General features: G+C 47.5%; 1 protein-coding gene across 4 annotated transcripts in view; it reads right to left on the bottom strand.

Moving 5' to 3' along the window:
- Positions 1-684: 684 nt before the first annotated feature.
- CLUAP1 (clusterin associated protein 1) overlaps positions 685-16,497 on the bottom strand; it is a 58,875-nt gene continuing 43,062 nt past the window's right edge. For 2 of the 4 annotated variants that reach the window (XM_033074081.2, XM_033074083.2), the window contains exons 10-13: positions 10,775-10,879; positions 3,146-3,201; positions 1,456-1,527; positions 685-1,190 (exon numbers count right to left, since the gene is read on the bottom strand). In XM_033074081.2, the coding sequence (XP_032929972.1) occupies positions 1,035-1,190; positions 1,456-1,527; positions 3,146-3,201; positions 10,775-10,879 (389 nt within the window). In that variant the 3' untranslated portion in view covers positions 685-1,034. The remainder of the gene's footprint in view (positions 1,191-1,455; positions 1,528-3,145; positions 3,202-10,774; positions 10,880-16,497) is intronic. The other 2 variants (XM_033074082.2, XM_033074084.2) reach the window with 2 other exon arrangements.

Here is a 16,497-nt window from a genome sequence, read left to right as displayed (position 1 = left end):
GCTGCTCCTGCCTGGCACAAGCAGCTACAGCAGCAGTGGCTTTGCCAAATGCCTGCTGGCTGTGCTGGAGGCTAGGTGGCAGTGCTGCCTGGAGAGAGAGGCTCTGGCTCTGTGCACACCAGGTCTGGAGTCACTTTTCCATCAGGGCCTACAAGTACAGGAAATAGAAAACTGTGACTCAAACTGACTAGGAGACTGGGCCTGGTCTCAGGGCTCAGATCATCACAGAATGGTTTGGGTTGGAAGGAATCTCAGAGCCCATCCATTCCCACCCACTGCCCTGCCATGGGCAGGGACACCTTCCACTATTGCTCCAAGCCCTGTCCAGCCTGGCCTTGGACACTTCCAGGGATCCAGGGCCAGCCACAGCTTCTCTGGGCACCCTGTGCCAGGGCTCCCCACCCTCCCAGGGAACAATTCCTTCCCAATATCCCATCCATCCCTGCCATTCCCTGTGTTCTGTCTCTCCACTCCTTGTCCCAAGCTCCTCCTCTGTTCTCTCGGAGCACCTTTAGGCACTAAAAGAGGCTCTGAGGTCTCCCTGGAGACTTCACTTTTAACTTCACTCCTTCAGTCTACCTGGTGCTGCTCTTTGTGCAGACAAGCCCTTGATTAAGTAAAGGGTATGTTCAGGATAAATAGATTTAGGCCAGATTTAAAACCAATTGAAATACATTCCCAGAGCAGCTTTTCATCCAGTTTTATTAAGCCAAAGAAATCTATTTGGACATAATAAAATGCAGGGCAATCAGGCACACGATGCTCACTGGAGTGAGACTTCTGGCACTGCAGTGCACAAGCGCCAGTTTAGTGCAATTATGGAAATAAGTGCACATTACTGTGATTTTCATTATGGATAAACTGCTCATGCTTTGAGATTCACAAACCTGGCAATCCAAGTTTAATTTTCAGGTTTAATGAACATTATTTACCAACTTCTGAATTCACACTGACGCACACTTTTCAGACAGCAGGGTTTTAGCTCCTGGCCTCTCCAAAGTTTGTGCTTCCAGAGGCCTCCTGCTACTGAGGGGTCAGAAGTCATTATCACTTTGCTCCAGTGGCTCTGGCTTCCTTGCTCGGAGACTGGATTTGCCTGGGGAGATTTCCATGCTGTCATCTTCCAGATCATCCTCCTCCTCATCATCATCATCTTCATCCAGGTCAATCTCACTATCCCCTGAGTCGTCCTGGAGGACAGGAAACAAGAGTCCATGACCAGCTCAGCTCTGCCATGGCCTCTTTGCCAGCCCAAAGTGAGGGATGGCAGTGCTGGCTTCCCCCTGCACTCTCAAAGGATTGCAAACCTCCTTCCCCAACCCACAGGGCTGATGAACACAAATTCCCTGACTTCTGCTGAGTCTGGCAGGGTGTTTAACATTCAGGTGGCAGCTACTGTGAGACCACAGAACCGAGGTGAAGAGGAAGACAAAGAACCAGAGGAGAGGAACCCACCTGTGCCTTGCGCCCGCCGGGCCGTGCTGGGGCTGGGGTCCCCTTGGAGAGCCAGAGTGGAGCAACAGGAGGCAGAGCAGGAAAAAAAAGTGCAAGAACATAAAAGAAAACAGAAAGTACCCAGGCTGGGAGCTGGGGAGAAGGCAGCAAAGGCAGACATAGCTTGGGTATCACTTGCCACACACCACTGGCTCTTCCTAACTCCATTAATTCCTTGAGGGGTTCAAAGCAGCGCTTCACTGGTTTCATTCCCTGAGCTGGGACACACAGAGGCCTGCAAAGATCCCTGAGCCCTGAGACACTGCAGTCAAAGGGGAGAGTCATAAGGCAACTGAAGTGGCTGCACTGAGGGAAGTCACAGGCTGAAGGCCTTGCCTTTCCAGCCCTGGATGTGCTGGGGCTGTGCCAGCAGGGGGAGAGCTGCCAGCAGGGGACTCCAAAGGGAACAGCAATCGCAGAGGGTGACTGTCCTAATCTGTCACTAACGTGGCCAAGGACATTCAGGCAGCACTGGGACTAAAATGACTTCTTCACCCACAGCACAGCACTCTGCCCTTCCCAGAAATGGGTCTGGATGTCCAGGAGGCAATAACAGACTTCACCACAGCCATTGTGGCAGGAGCAAAGAGCAGAGCATGGGCTGTAAGTTCCTCTTCAAGACACAAGGTGAGGGTGCCCAAAAAGCTGTGGTTGTCCCATACCTGGAATCATTTTAAGTCAGGTTGGATGGGACTTGGAGCAACCTGGTCTAGTGGGATGTGTCTCTGGATGGAACAAGATGGGTTTTAAGGTCCCTTCCACCTCAAACCATTCTGGGATTCCCAGAAATGTCTGAACTCCCCTCCTTGAGACAGGCAGCACTGAGGGGTGTCTGCTGGACTGAGACAGAAAAGTTCCATCCACACTGGCAATTAACAGCAGCAAGGCTCAAACACAAACCCACAGTTACCATAGTTGTACTGTTTCCTACACTCTCCAAAACAGTGTTCCAGCATCACCTGCAGAGAACAGCCCCACTGCTCCTGGGGGTGCAGCAGCTTTTTGGGATGGCGGGGAGAGCTAAATGCAAATGTCAACCACATCCCAGCAGCTGGTTCCAGTTTGCTGGTGGCAGATGTAGCCACTCAGGTGTGCCCAGAGGCACAGAAAGGCTGCCCATGGATGCCAAAGGGTGGGCACAGACACACAGCAAGGGCCTCCTGTACAAATCTGTATGTGCCTTTTACACTGTCCACTCACATGTACCCCAGGAGCCCTGGGGCAGCAGGAATCCCAAGGGCACAGCTCACAGTCCTGCTCTCATCCCTGCCCCATCCTCCAGAGGACAGATGCTGCCAGTACAGGCCACAGACAGAACTCCAAGGAATGACTTTTTAGAGCAATGAAGTGAATTTAGGCCCATGTATTTAATCAGAAATCTGCCCCACAGCTCACAACAGCATTCCTGCAGCTTGTGTACCACTAAATCTGCACTGCAGGATGGGGTGAAAGCACACAGACTCCAAGAAAGGAAAAATAAGGAAATACACATCTCTGCCAAAGAAAGGTGTCACCCATTGGAAAGGAGGGGAAAAGCAGGCCTGGGGTGTGAGGACTCAGCAGGTAAAAAGGTGTCTCTCCAGCTGAGAAGAGGGCTGGCATCTAAAGCCCTGTCAGAGAAGCTCAGCAGACAGATGGGATTGGTACTCACATCTTCCTCCGTGTCTCCACCTTGCATTGATCCCACGATCCGTGTGCCAACTCTTCCTGCAGGAGCAAAGAGAATCCCCATCAAACCTGGCTCATGGTCAGAGAGCAAAGGGAATCCCCATCAAAGCTGGCTCATGGTCACAGAGCAAAGGGAATCCCCATCAAAGCTGGCTCATGGTCACAGAGCAAAGGGAATCCCCATCAAACCTGGCTCATGGTCACAGAGCAAAGGGAATCCCCATCAAACCTGGCTCCAGAGAAGGAGGAAGAAGAGTAAAGCTCAGGGTGTATCCCTCAGTGAGAGGATGAGATCCCAAATCATGCAGTCACCCCCTTGTTAAGCCTCATTGCTCAGGAGAAGGTAGGAGGGGATAAGGCTGACAGTAACTAACATTAGACTCAATGATCTTGGAGTTTTTCTCCAACATTAAAGATTCTATGATTCTATTTCCAGTCAGGGTGCTATTTCCAGAGCTACCTTATTCCAGCATGATGGTTCTGGCAGGACAAGAAACAACGGACATATTAAGAAACAGGAAATTCTACCTGAACCAAGAAACCTTTTTTTACTGTGAGGGCAGTCAAACACTGGAATAAGTTGCCAAGAGAAGTTTAGGAGTCTCCATCCATAGAGATATGCAAAAACTGGATGTGGTCCTGGACAAGCAGCTCAAACCTGTTAGAGCAGAGAGATTGCTCTAGATGATCTTGAGAGGTCCCTTCCAACCCAAAAAAATCCATGAAATGACACATTTCTTCCTCTGCTTTGGTATACAGAGAACAAAAGCCTGTTTTTTCCATGTGGTGAACCCTTTGTCCTTTAGGGAGCTCAGACCCTTTCTGATATTCCAGGATTGTCAGAATCTCACAGGAATCCCTGGCCAGGCCCAGACAAACCTCAGGAATTTCCTGTTGGGAGTTTGATGTGTGAGGCTGAAGAGGGAGGTGGGGATCTCACTGGGAGGGAGCACACACTGTACCTGCTTGGCTGTTTTTGGCTATCCAGAGGCAATGGGAAGATGACAGCAGGTCTCCTTGGCTGGGGAGGGAGCCTGGAAGTGCTGGGAATGGAGAGGGCAGAGCTCTGAGCAGGGAAAAGCTCCTGTGAGCTGCCTGGGTGACGCAGCCCTGCTGCTGCAGCCACAGAACCTCCTCAACCTCCTCAATCCTATTTCCAGCCCTGTGTGTCCATCCCATCTCACCATCTGCTGGTTTCCTGCCATCACCAGCTTCCTCCATGCCAAATATGGATTGTTCCAACCTAAAACAATCCAATCAATGCTGTTTTTAGCATGAAAACAACGTAGCTTTAAAGTATACCCTGGCAAACCTCTTTTTTTCTACTTCCCAAAGCACAAAAGATGACAGGTCCCCTTTGTCCCACGCAGTTTGAGCTGAGTTAGTGGTAGGAAAAAGCTGCCTAACTCATCCACAGCTCACCAGAAACCCCTTTTTGTATCAAGGCAGATCATTAAAAGGATTTTATGCCTTTATATAAAAAGCAATGGCCTCTATGCAGCAATTGCTGATAACACAGGAAGTAGAGATGAAATTCAAAGACTTCTGGATAGATCTGTCTTCAGGCTTTGGAGATTTTTGCTCTAATTTATGCTACACTAAATGCTATCAATCCTTAGATGACAACAGAACCCCATTTTTGCCCAGCCAACAAATGACTCTTGAGTTTAACTGCAATTTTACTCTGTAGAAGGCTCAACATAAAGTGTAAAATTGGGAATCACTGCCTAGAAAAGGAGAAAGCTGCAGGGAGCTCCTAAAATAAGACAAAATCGAGAGAGATTCTGAATATAAAAGAGAATCAAGATATCAGGTAAGGAGAGCTGATGGAATAGCACAGTTCAAAATGCCATGGGAAGATCAAAGAGAATGCAAAGGTGTGCAGGATGCTGCTCCTCCATCAGTGGGACTGCTGCAGACATCCTATGGACACAACTGCTCACACCTGGAGGAACTCGAGGATCTGGTACTTCCTAGACTTGGATCCCTGCATTGCCTAAGCCAGGAGCACCTCTCTGAACCAGCAACTGTGGGATCAGCAGAGTTAGGTCCTGCAGCAAACCCTGGGACACTGCCAGGAGAGACCCCAGGATGCAGAGGGGCTGGGATTTCACCTGAGCACTAAGCTGTAAAGAGGAGACAAATCAGATTTTCCATGGAGCAGTATTTTAACTCCCAGACCCTAAACCCCCACGTTTCCCTGTGTGGGGAGTGGCCATGGTGTGTTTCTGTTGTACTGGGGGCAGGCAGGAACAAGAGGAGCCACCTGCATGGCCCAGGGAGAGCTGGGGATGTTGTCCTTTGGTCTCCTGGGTTCAGCTCAGCTGGGCTCCCACAGCTTCCAAGAAGAGAGAGCTTGTGGTGTCTCCTTACAGATCATGTGAATCCAGCTGGGACAGGCTGTACAGAGCAGTAATTAGGAAAGATGCTGGTAATGAACAGGCTGTGATTCACTGCACCTTTGCATGGCCATGGTCTGTAGGCACAGAGCAGGGAGCAGAAGGGAACGTGCATCCCTGATTTGGAGCCTGTGAGCTGTTGCCATTCTCTCTCTGTGTGATGCTCCTCATTGTACCAACCTGTGCATCTGCCTGGGATGGGCTGGGATGATTTCCAGCAGTGGGCATAGACTAACCCTGTCTCACAGCAAGGAGTGACCTGAGAGTCTGGACAGCCTGGGAGGGTGGCAGGTGGGTTTGGAGCTGACACATTTTCCTCCCAGTCTGGAGATCTGCAGTCTCCAGTGCTTAATGTGAATCCACAGCATGAGCTCACAGGGGACACCTCTCTTCCCTCTGCATCACATTCCCTTCCACACACAGAGAAAAATGGGATGAACCTTCTGCCTGATCCTTCTGAACTGTTGCCCTTTGGACACTGTTCTTAATCACAGAATGATGGAATATCCTGAGTGGGGAGGGACCCACAAGGATCATCCTGTCCAGCCCCTGGCCCTGCACAGACACCCCAACAATCCCACCCTGTGTCTGAGCATTGTCCAAACACTCCTGGAGCTCTGGCAGCCCCAGGGCTGTGCCCAGCACCCTCTGGGGGAAGAACCTTTCCTGATCTCCAACCTAAACCTCCCCTGGCCCAGCTCCAGCCCTTCCCTGATCCTGTCCCTGTCCCAGGGAGCAGAGATTGGAGCTGAACAATCCAAGTGCCCTCAGCTGCTCCTCAGATCCTTCCCCATGCCCATGTCCCTCCTCTGGACACTCTCCAACAGCTTTAGATCCTCCTGATATGGTGGCACCCACAACTGCCCCAGACCTGAGGTGAGGCCACACCAGGGCAGAGCAGAGCAATCCCTCTCTTAGTGCAAGATCCTGATCCTGGCAGCATTTTCCAGGCATTGCCAAAATCCAGGGATTCATTAAGCACAGCACAGCTGCTGCATGGGGGAGCACACTTCAGTTTATTTCTTACACCTCCATGAAAAGGAAATCTGCTTGGAAGTGAGGGAGCTGTTCCCCCCATTTCAGACCTACAGCCTCTCCTCCTTCTTCACTAGGTCTGATGTTGGGATGGCCCATACCTGGGAGAGGCTGGGAAGGAAGGAAAACATTCTAGAAATTCCATAAGCAGAGTGATAATTCCCACTGAGAACAGGACTTCCCTGCTTTGAAGCCTGCCTGTGGTATGGAAGGATTGGAAACAGGACTCTGGAGACTCACTTGAAAAGATTTGCATGTCAAAACTCTCCTTTTCCCTATAGGACTGAAAAAAATGAGGGATCATTGAGGCTCTGCAGCCTTTCCCCAGCATGCAGGGTGCCACAGGCACTCAGCAGCAAGTGCCCTCTCTGCCAGCACATCATTAACTCTGATCCTCTGGGCCAGCCCTGCCAAGGAAAGAGACTCCAAGAGAGCTGCTCTCACTGTGTGACTTTAGACTGATTGTCTGCTAAAAAACACAGGTTTTTATAAAGCTGTCTTCTTACAGTAAAGATCAAATGGGGCTGAAGTTGTTCCTGTCTCAGTAGTGAAATGGTCTCTGTGGTCTGGTCAGGACAAAACCAGCCCTTAACACCAATGTTATAAAATGAAACAAGAGCTATGGCACTGGGAGAAATGGTTCACAGGAGCTAAATACCCTGGCAGTGTGGAATAGAAGATTTACAGGCACAGCTGCACAAGGATGGACTATTTCAGCTTAATTCAGCAGCACTGCCTTGTCCCCAGCACAGTGTGTCCCACTCTGCCTGTCCCCACCTGCCACCTCTGGAAGGAGAGAGATCCTCATGATGCCACAATGCATTTCAGGACTCTGCTCCAAGTGACTGAAAAGATGGATCTGCACATGGAATCATAACACCACCTCAAAATCTGTCACTTCTGATAGTATGGGTGACAAAAATCTATTTAGTTCAAGTGGAGACTGGACATGTTCTTAGGAGAAAATAAATGTACTGAGAGTTAGATTAACTCTGTGCAAGCCACAAGTGATGGTGTTGAAAGAGCTGGAGAGCAGCAGGAAAGCTGAGGGAAGTTCCCACGTGCTTCCCCAGACATTTTCTTTCAGCCAGGGCTGGGGAGAGGCCAGGCTGGCTGGCTGATCCAGCAGAGCAGCTTCTGCATTCCCAGGACAAGGCTGTGCATCCTCTACCCCAAGGTCCACCCCAGCTGCACATGAACAACCATCCCACTGCAAACAACTCATCTATGGCCTGTTTCAGGCAAGAGGTTTCTCTACACTGCAAATGGTTAAGACTTTCAATGCTGAAAGACATTCTTTTTCTTTGGCTCTCTGACAAAACAAGCATGTTATTGCAAGTGCCACCACAAATTCAGGGAAGTCCATTGTATTTGTCACAGCCTCAAATATCTATTGCCAGACAGAATAAAAGTGGATGTGAAATTTTATTCACATTGACAATGCTAAAATTAAAATGTAGAGACTATACTGCCTCCAGCTCTGGTGTCCCCAGCACAGGAAGGACATGGAGCTGCTGGAGTGAATCCAGAGGAAGCCACAAAGATGTCCCAAGGGCTGGTGCCCCTCTGCTCTGGTGCCAGGCTGGGAGAGCTGGAGGTGTTCACCTGGAGAAGAGAAGGATCCAGGGACACCTCAGAGCCCCTTCCAGTGCCTAAAGGGGCTCCAGGAGAGCTGGAGAGGGACTGGGGACAAGGGATGGAGGGACAGGACACAGGGAATGGCTTCCCACTGCCAGAGGGCAGGGATGGATGGGATATTGGGAAGGAATTGTTCCCTGGGAGGGTGGGGAGCCCTGGCACAGGGTGCCCAGAGAAGCTGTGGCTGCCCCTGGATCCCTGGAAGTGTCCAAGGCCAGGTTGGACAGGGCTTGGAGCAGCCTGGAACAGTGGGAGGTGTCCCTGCCCACGGCAGGGGGTGGGATGAGATGAACTTTAGGGCCCTTCCAACCCAAAGCAGTCTGCGATAAATCTGTGATAAAAACCAAAGTGATTCTGTGATAAATCAGTGCATTCTCTGATCTACAAAAGTAAATGATCAGTGACATGTGGGTTTACTAAAATAAGCCCCCTTAAGGAGGGGACTTTCCTGTCAGTGTGATATTGTGCCAATAAAGCAGCTGCAGTTTCCCAGGCCCACAGGCAGCACCTGCAGCTTGGCCCCTGCTCTCCCAGCCATGAGCTCTCACCTCCCTGCTCCCTCCTGGATCAGACCCCTTCCTGCTGCCTTACTGCTGGTTTTGACCCAGCAGCACCGAAGTCAAAGCTCCAGAGCCCATTCCAGCTTCCTTCTTCAGCAGCTCCTGCCTGTTCCTCTCTGCATGTGGGAAAGGGGTCGATTTTCTCTCTGCACCACACAAGTCTCCCCCAGCTCCCCCCTCTTTGCTGCTCCTCAGGAAACCAAATCCTGTAACTTCAAGTCTTTTAATTGGCTGAAAGAATAAAACTAGGAACAATATTGTAAAACCTGCACTTAATTTGAATTTTGCTGCATCTAGACAGAGCTGATGAAAAGGCTCTTGAGGGTGAGTGTGCTGATTTTTCTCAATTACACCAAGTGGCCTAAAAAGAGAGATTATCTCTGCCTGACAATCTTGCCTCTATAATGGCAAAACACACTGGAATATCTGCCCAGCACAGAGAGGGAGGAAGCTTTATCTCCCAGCACTGAAAATCTGGGAATTAGAGATGTAAAAGTGCACTCCAGCAGCCACAGGGACTGAACACAGTGGGCTCTTTCTCCTCAGTTTGAGAGCAAATGTGGCTCAGCAGCATCACCATGTAAGAAAACACAAAGCCTCAAAAGAAAGTGATTGAAATGTCTTCAACTGAGTCAATGAAAAAAGCAGTAATTAATAGAAATAATGTTCTTGTTATGCTGCCTTGATCATTAAATGTATTTTAAATGCAAATTGCTGAAGAACACCAGCAGATCTGTGGTGTGTTTAACAGCAATCAGGAAGAGAATATTCAGCCCTGGTTTACTAAAGCAGCTGCTGATTCTGACATTAATCTCAGGTCTTAAAAGTCTCATGAACTAATACTGAGTTTCCATTAAGGGTAATTAATGGTAACAAAGCTCTTCCTAGAAAAAAATCTACTGGCAGCAAAATCTTCAACTTTCAGAGTAAAACTCTAAACCTGCTATTAAGAGCAGCAGGTTATGGTGCTTTCTGAGATGAAGCATCACAGACAGGTACAGGGTCCCTTCCAAAGCTCTAAAACCTGTGTACAAACCTTTCCTTGAGAAATGCCAATGTAAAATATTCCTTAGAGACTATCAGTGTTTCTAGCACTTAACAAGACTTTTCAATTTTCAAGAAAAACAGAGGAAGGGAGGATTGAAATGCTTAAATTGCACTGACTTGAGAACATCAGCTTCTTTCCCAGGTCTCAGTCAGAAAGGGGAAAGCAGAATTCCACTCACAAAACTCCCCATGTTTGCAGTTTTTCTAAGGAACAGGTTCCAGCAGGAGTGGTGGCACCAGAAATCCCTTACCCAGGCACTTCCTCAGACCCCAAAGAAGTTTCTGCTGACAGCTCAGAATCCCTCACTGCTAACAAAAAGAACTACCCCGATTTCCTGCTGTGTTTTGCTCCACTCCAGACTAAGCAGAACATTTCTTTTCCCACCTGGGTGAAAAGATCCTCACACAGCAATTCACCTGAGCTGCTTGTGAGCAGTGGGAGCAGAGCCAGAGGCTGCAGTTGCACTCCCCAGGAAGCAGAAGAAAAGAACAGCAGGACAGAAGGACAGCAGGCTCACATCTCTCCCTGGGAGCAGCAGCTCAGGTGTGCCCCACCTGTGCCCAGCCAGTGCAGGTGGCTTTACTGACTCACTGAAGCTTTCCCAGCTAAAACAGATGCCAACAGCTACAGGGAAATAAATGCTTTGCAATGAGAAATGGTATTGCTTCCCTAAGGCTTTGTAAAGAACTGCTTCAGGAATGTTTAAGGCAATACCAAGGCAGGATTTTCCCTACACAGTAATTTTTTTTCCAGTAATAATCCTTCATTTGCTCCCCTGAAAGCACTGTTTTTTCCACAAGGCTTTATCCTCCTGCAGCTCCTGAGCAGTGCCAATATCCTGAAGGGTGACAGGGGCTACTTACACTTGCAGCTACTCAGATAATTCCAGCAAATCCCTGTGGATCAGGGCAGCTCAGGAAGGGTTAGGGTACCTTGCAGGAGAGCTTCTGTGCTGATGCGGTGCCTCGTGATCTGCAAATCCCCCTCGCTGTCAGATCCTTCATCCTCCTGGATTTCTATGTCAGAGTCATCATTACCTGGTGAAAAACAAAGGCAGCTGATCAGTATCACTCAAAGGAACCTCCAGCCTAGAGGAGCAGCTGGACACAGGAAATAGCAGCAATTCTACCTTTGTTCAAGCCCAGGAGGAATTGAAAATGCAGAGAGCACTGGCTCTACAGAGAGCACAGGAAAAGGGCCAATATCCACACCCCAAGGAGAAATCCTTCAGCATTCACTGTGAACAAGAGCCTTGACAACTCCAGATTGTTTAAATATGCCCTCTGGGTATGAGGAAAAGGTGCTACTTTAGCAAGTGATTTGAAGACAAAACTCTTTGAAAAGCACTTGGGAAGTGTGTGTTTATTATCCTGGTTTTACCCTGACACCAGCAATATCAAAACCCATCTCCTTGGACTATTTGCCTTTCATTTAATCCTAGATAAACACAGTTCCATATCCCCAGATAAAGAAATGCAGCTACAGCCAAACCCAAGATGCTGGAGAGAGGGGAAGGCTCCCAAAGATGCAGGAACTTCTTCAGATATTTTCATCATCTGCCTTTGTTTCCTTCTCCCCATCCAAAGCAGAGTTCCCAGTCCAGTGCCAGGACTAACAGGACCCCGTGGGAGGGCCCAGCACAGCAACATTTGCTGCTGATTATTTAGAGAAAATAGGCAATTCTTTCCCAGGTACATTTAATTACACACATGTCTGAGGTGAAAATGGAAATAACTACTTTAATTAGGATCAGTAATGAGCTGACACATCTTCGAAGTATTTAATTATCGGACAATGTACAAATATTAGACATTTTACCATCCTCTTTTTCACTGCAATATTAAGTTAATGAGAAAATAATAATGGCAAGAGAAGTATCTGCTAGCCTGGTAAGATTACAAGGCTCCAGCAGAGTTAGCTATAGTACCTATTTGCACTTTCTTCTTTGGCAAGTGAGGGAATTGCTCACTGCTGTGTGACCTGGATGCTGCTTCTGTTTGCCTGGCATTTAGGAAACTGAGGCTTTGTTCAGCCTTGCATGGGCAAACTCCTTGGGAGGAGACGCGGAGCTTACAGAAGGGATTCAAGTTTGTGCTCAGTATATTAAAGAATGAATTTATCACATCTGTGATGGCTCTTACTGCTACTAAAATGCCCTAATTCTTATTTTGTGGGTTTTTTTTCTTCCTTCTTTATTTTATTGTTAGCAGCAATTTCTCCCTTTCAGGCTTTGTCATTTGTGTTCCTGTCAGGCAGCAGCACTGCCAAGAGCTGAGGATGCTGCAGGGACATTGATTACTTGGCCAAATCTTTCCCATTCCAGGCCCATCCATGATTCCTGCTCCTGTCTGGGATCTCCTGAGCATCAGCTGCCAGTTGAGCAGGGTTGGATGGGATACGGGGAAGAAATTTTTTTTTGTGTCTTTAAAAATCCTGGATTGCCTTTCAAGCCATATGAAAATACAAATTCATCAACTGAACTGCCAGCATGTCATGGAATGGCCTGGCTTGGAAGAGACCCCAAAGCCCATCCAGTCCCACCCCATGGGCAGGGACACCTCCCACTGTCCCAGGCTGCTCCAAGCTCCATCCAACCTGGCCTTGGGCACTGCCAGGGATCCAGGGGCAGCCACAGCTTCTCTGGGCACCCTGTGCCAGGGCCTACCCACCCTCCCAGGGAAGAGTTTCTTCCCAATAACCACAGTACAGCACTTTTCTTGCTGAGTTGTGACTTTGAAACAAATCCTGCTATGTATCCATGGCAAGAGTTTGGGTTTTCCTGGAACAGCCTGGCTGGAATCCTGGAGCACAGAGCCCAGTTCAGAGCATCACTGCAGTGAACTCGTGCCAGAGGCTCAGAGAAGTGACAGCTGCAAATGCAAATTCAGCAGTATCAAAATTCCTGCCTCCAACCTCCTGTTCCCTCCTGAAAAGACATCAAGCACCTTTTTCACTTCCCCAAAGTAAATACACTGCTCCAATCCAGCCCAGGGGCTGGATCACCAAGCCCATGTACAATCTGAGTTATCAGCTGAGCTGAATTGTGCTCAGCCAAAATTCCAAGGATACACAACCAGAGCACAGTGCTAAAAAATTATTCAACTACACAAGATAAAGAAGAGCTGAGTACAGGCTTTTTATCAGGATGAAACACCAGCCCAGGCCAGTGCTGTCTGTGACCTGTCCTCGGCATTGTTTCACCACCAACCCCTCACTCTACACCCAGTGTGCCCAGTTCTCACCAGAATATTTTTGGTATTCATAAAAAGTGACAGTTCAGAAAGTTTCATTTAACAACATGCAAAAAGACTCACTGCCCTAGAAGAAGCTGCACTCTTGTATGTGTACCATTGCACAGCCAACTACAATCAATTCTGGGGGTACAAGGAACACTCCTTATGAAAAAAAACAGGTTTTCTTCAGGATCAGCATAAAGCAGTGAAGATAATCAACCACAGCACCACAAATTGCCATCTCCTTGTACACAGAGTACAGAACCCACTGAATGGAGCTGGTTTATGAGATTTATATGGGTTTACATGAGGATTATTGGAACTCTCACAACAGACTTATTTATTATTATTCAGCAATCCATGTGCCCCAATTGAGGCCAAGCTGGCAGCTTCCAGAAGCTTCAGACAGAGGTTTTAAGCAGCTCTTGTATTTTTATTATGAAAAGGCAATCAGCAGAACAAGTCTGTAAATTGTGCTAGGCCCATCTCCCCAGTGCTGTGATTGCCTCTGCTGCACAGCAAACACTCCAAACATCAGCCTGCCTGAGGGAGGATATACTGGGATTTTAAATCCACTTGCCTTTCATTTCAACATTTCTATTTCATAAAGATGGGTTTCAGTCAACTAAATTAGTTTCCTTTAAAGCTGTCCAGCCACAAAAAATACATCCTGGTTGCCCTGATCTCCAAAAGTGGGATTTTTGCTCCTGCTCTCACTGGTCCCAGAAAAAAGCCAGAGCTGATACCTGGACATACAGTATTATATTGAAATTATTTAATTTCTGGTAATTTGTAATGCTTGAAGGAAAAGCAGTACGATTTAATAACTTAGCAGTGATTTCACTGCAGATTTGGTAGCTTGCATCAATACTCAAGTAAAGGAACCCAGCTGTAAAATAAGAAGTTACTGTGGTGAGGATAATGAGCACAGTGACCATTGTTTATTGATATGCTCTGGAATTAGCTGTAAGTGCTGTGCAGGATGTCCAATTTCATCAGAAAATCACTGCCTTGGAAACACAGGCACTGGCTCCACAGCAATTACTGCACTCAGCAGGATGCTGGTTTTGGTGAGAAAACATCACGAGAACAATCAAATGGGCAACTGACAACCACTTGATACCCCATGAAATGCAGTTAATAAATAGCATGAAATAAGGGAACAGCAAAAAACAGAGGGAGTGGGATTGGGATATTTGGTGTGCTGAAGGAGAGTGAACCCCAGAGCCTATTGAAAGCCTCAGCTCTGCCAAACCCATCCTGTTGTCACACCAAACCCACAACACCAGGCTCTGTATCAGCCTGCACACTCCTAAACCCACAGCTCTGCAATCTGAAGGGAAAGAGAGAGAGAAAGAGAGAAAGAGAGAAAGAAAGAGAGAAAAAGAGAGAGAGGGGCTTGGATATAAAAATAGCTGGAGGGAATGTCCTTTGTCCTTAGCACAAAACTGAGATCTCTCACCTGATCTGTAAGAGAAATTCAGCCTGGTACTGAGAGCTACTGAGCAAGGGAACTTGTGTTAATGTAACTCCCAGGAATTCCAGTGGAAAACTTGGATGTTCAGAGCTGTGCAGCCAGAAACTGGCAGTAACAGCAACCTACAGCAACAAGGAGCTTGCAGAGGTAGCTCTAAGTGCACTTATGTACCTTGCCTGGTCATTTTGAGATCACAGAATCATGGAATAATTTGGGTTGCAAAGAGATTTAAACTCTTCCTATTCCAGCCCTGTCATGGGCAGGACACCTCCCACCATCCCAGGCTGCTCCAAGTCCATCCAGCCTGGTCTATCCACAGCATCCAAACTCCCAATTTACCAGTAAGGATTATTAACCACTGCCTGGGGAACCAGTAGGTCTCAGCCACTTGAAATAATTAAAATTAACTCGAGCTGACAAGCTCCACTTAAACTGGAATTTGGAGTCTTAGCAGGAGTGAGCAGTTAGATTATTTCTGGGCCCATTTGATAAAGAGGTCATATTTGGTGACCAGAACTATTTCTAACAGTCTCACAAGCCAGAAATCCATCCAAGCACTATTAAATTAGACCATGAAATTGCAATTACCCAACGAGCACAACACAAAGCTCCTGTGGACCAGTTCCAAGTGTCTCTCACAAGAAGATGGATGGCCTGAGCACCAGCAATATCATCCAGGAATCATCCAGGAGTCACCCCTCAAATCCCACAGCTGCTGCAATGGGGCTTTGTGGTTGTCTGCTGGCAGATTTTAAAGCATCAGCTCTGGAGTAGAAGAAAGGGTACAGCCAGGAGCATCAGTTAAATCCTCTGGTTATTGCTGAACAAGATTCATAGTGCAGATTTCCAAATGCTGGGGAAAACGAATTTTATTCATTCTACAGACCAAGCAAGAGGATGCAGGGTGGACTGACTGGAGCAGCACAACAGAAAGTGACAATATCAATGAAAAATTCAGTTTTACAACAAATACTTCTGAATATTTAAATTAATCCTGGACAAAGCATTGGCCAAAAGAAATACAAGAAATACCTTGAAAAATTCAAAGTTTTTATACTTTCAAAGCAAAATATTTTACTTTTAAAAAATACAGTTCATACATATACCTACAAGAAAGGTGGAGAGAGACTTTGGACAAGGATCTGGAGTGACAGGACACACAGGAATGGCTTCTCACTGCCAGAGGGCAGGGATGGATGGGATATTGGGAAGGAATTGTTCCTTGGGAGGGTGGGGAGCCCTGGCACAGGGTGCCCAGAGAAGCTGTGGCTGCCCCTGGATCCCTGGAAGTGTCCAAGGCCAGGTTGGATACTGGGGCTTGGAGCACCTGGGACAGTGGGAGGTGTGAGCTTTGGGATCCCTTCCAACCCAAACCACTCTGGGATCCTGTGATCCTCCATTATTTTCTTTTAAATTGATACAAAGCTCTCGAAGAATGTGAGAAAATGAATTGAGAAAAGTGTATAAAAAAATGAAAATGAAAGATCTGTAAATGCAGTAAGCTGAAGAGTCTATAAAAATATTTCAGCCTAGAAACATTCCAAGTTGTTTCTTTTTGCTCAACAAAGTTTTTGCAATTTTGGATAAACCTGAGGAAATAAATTGAATTTCTGCTGTGGTTGGTGACCTTTCCTGGCCTCTCCTCACACAATCCAGTAGCAGAGCACCCAGTACCCACACCTGACAGTGCTATCTCCAGCCTTCATCCAAGCAGTGCCCAATACACTGTTTTAAGTGTCACTTTGCCATTAACAAGCAAACCAAGCTCTGTGTTTCAGGCAATTTATGCTGTGGCACCAGTCCTGGATGTGGCACAGGGGCAGCAGATGTGTGAGACACCACTGCCTGCATCAGCCTCTCTAAGAGCATCCTCTGCCAAGCAAAGATTAGAAAAATAACAGCAATTTCCTCCCTGCTCAGCATAAAAGACATTTTCATACTACTG

The sequence above is a fragment of the Catharus ustulatus genome, chromosome 16 (genome assembly GCF_009819885.2).
Source record: "Catharus ustulatus isolate bCatUst1 chromosome 16, bCatUst1.pri.v2, whole genome shotgun sequence".
Lineage (NCBI taxonomy): Eukaryota > Metazoa > Chordata > Aves > Passeriformes > Turdidae > Catharus > Catharus ustulatus.
This window is presented reverse-complemented; position numbering and strand designations above follow the sequence as displayed.